This window comes from Alosa sapidissima, chromosome 17 (genome assembly GCF_018492685.1).
Source record: "Alosa sapidissima isolate fAloSap1 chromosome 17, fAloSap1.pri, whole genome shotgun sequence".
NCBI lineage: Eukaryota > Metazoa > Chordata > Actinopteri > Clupeiformes > Clupeidae > Alosa > Alosa sapidissima.
In genome coordinates, this window is record NC_055973.1 from 24121506 (window position 1) to 24124005 (window position 2500).

The window sequence follows — 2500 nt, forward strand, 5'->3', positions numbered from 1 at the left end:
CAAACACGCACACACACTCACACACACACTAAATAACTATATAAACACAGATACACACCCATGCTCTATTGTGAACAAACACACGCACACTCACACACATGCACGCGCGCACGCACACATACGAACTTGCACTTTGTCTCCCTATTAACATTTCATGTGGAGTCCTCTCAGACAAAGGATGCATTTTGCGAACAGAGAAACAATTTTAAACCACTTAAAGCCCTTCTTTATTTATTCCTCCTTTCTTTTTTCCTCTCCTTTCCCCCTCAACTCTCATTTCCCTCTCTCCTCTATTGCGAACAAAGCAGAGGAGCAGGGCATAAGACAGCGGAGCTTTCTTTAAGAGCTCCTGCACAACACGCCCCAGAGATGCACTCAATTATTGCCCATGGAATGAACACCGGCCCAGAACAATACCCTACCATGCTGAGCATCATTGCTCTTCTGTGACAGCCACCACCTCTCTCCCTCTCTCTCTCTCTCTCTCTCTCTCTCTCTCTCTCTCTCTCTCTCTCTCTCTCTCTCTCTCTCTCTCTCTCTAAATCGTTCTTTTTCTCTCCCTTTACCTTTCTCTCTCCCTCATTGTTTCTGCAGTGCTGTTTTGATGTACATGGAGAGAGGAGGTGGAGAGGAGTGTATGTGTGTGTGTGTGTGTGTGTGTTGTGGGGAGGGCAGACAATGTGAGAGCAGGCATTTAATTACTCTACGGTGGCACAAACAAAACACACAACACGAAAAGCCGCGGCCCCCTGGCTGGCTCGCCAACTGACTGACTAGCTGGCGCGGCCGCGGTGACTCAGAGCCAAGGAGCCATTGGAGATCAGTGTGCGTCACCAGCAGGGCTCAGACCGGTTGATTAGGAGGGATCCAGAAGGGATCAGGCCGCCCTCAGGAGGGAGCTAAAGGGTCAAGGCCACGAGGGAATAGGAAGCGAGGGAGCGAGGGGAGGAGGGAGGACGCGAGGGCTCTGGGTAAAGAATTTGGAGAGGAGATAAGGCTCGGTAAACTGGGCTTTGGAGATATCATTACTGAAAACCCATGCTCATGGTGAGACACAGTGGGAGGAAAAATATCACTAGAGGGAGAGAAATGCAATAAAGTGCTTTGTAAAAAAGGTAAACAAAATAATGGGATAAAATAACATCTGCTGGAGGCACTAGACACATACTATTTATATAAACACAAAAAACAACTGTAATAAAATGAAATAATAAAAAAAATAAAACACTTAAGGAGCTTACATGGTTTAGGTTATAAGGGTTAGGGTTATACAGGATATACAGGTGACATGCTTGTGAGGAGGTTAGAGATAAGATATGGAGAGGTAAGGAGTAAGGGTTTGGCCGGCAGGGATTAGAATGTAGGATAAGGGTCAATTGTTAGGGAGAGGACTTAAATATGGATTTGGGTTTAAGACTTTAGCAGACAGAACTGTGAGGACACAAACCTTAGCTCGTTTAGTAGGTTAAGAGTTGCTTTAAGGTTGCGGGAGGTTGCGGGGGGATTACTGGTGTAGTTATGGGGCTAAATGATAAATGGATAAAGGGGTTAAGGGATAAAAAAGACAGAGGTAGGGATGGAGATTAGTTGATGAGGACAGGCCGAGAAGTGGAGTAGTGGAAAGAGCCGGAATAAGTGTCTGTTTGGAATTGAGCCAGCAAGACTAGAGACCTGGCCTCTAAGAACACGGTCACTAGGACAGGACTTGGTCTTGTTTACCTAAACAGTCCTGGGTAAGAGCACAGCTAAAAGACCTTTCTTCTGGTTAGTCCTGTGAAGGTTGGTCTAGGGTTGAAGGTTTCTGTGCTGGTATGTCTAGGGGCTCCCATTATTCATAGACAAGAAACACATTATTCATAGACAGGAAACACATGACAGCATTTCTGAATGTCACATCATGGCTGCCATTTTGCTGTCTATCTCTTTTGCTAGCTGTCTTGCAAGCAGATAGGATATTTTAAAAACAATGCAATCATAGTCCACCATGCCTCAGTTCAAGCTCGACAAAGCATCAGTCTGAGCTGAAAACGATGGCTGGGTCTTACAGCGAAGCTACACCAGGCGCGTAACTGAAGTGTTCAGTTCGCGGCGCGTAAAATCCATTTTAGATGAATGGTCTATTTTTTTCGAAGGTATGCGCCGCTATCACGTCTGGTGTAGCTACTTCCATTGATTATAGTGAAAGCTAATTGTTGCAGCAGACACAACGCGAACGGAACGCTTCAGTTACGTGCCTGGTGTAGCTCAGCCCTTAGTGGAGTGGACGAGAGGAGAGCCTCACTCACCTGTCATGGGGTCCACAGAGAAGTAGGGCTGGCCCTGGAGGATGCTGTAGACCACACGGGCGCTGTTGCCATAGGTGGGGTCATCCGCGTCCGTCGCCGTCACCTGGAACACTGACGTGCCTGCGGAAGAGAATCACATGTTTGAGCGCCGTGACTGGTAGATCCTCCAAATAGAAAGACTCTTTGTGTGTGTGAGAGTGTGTGTGTGTGTGTGT

General features: G+C 47.0%; 1 protein-coding gene across 4 annotated transcripts in view; it reads right to left on the reverse strand.

Annotated features, from left to right (window-relative positions):
- The window catches only part of LOC121688673 (cadherin-18), a 145111-nt gene that overhangs the window by 67674 nt on the left and 74937 nt on the right, over positions 1-2500 (reverse strand). For all 4 annotated transcript variants that reach the window (XM_042068407.1, XM_042068404.1, XM_042068405.1 and 1 more), the window contains exon 4: positions 2286-2405. In XM_042068407.1, the coding sequence (XP_041924341.1) occupies positions 2286-2405 (120 nt within the window). The remainder of the gene's footprint in view (positions 1-2285; positions 2406-2500) is intronic.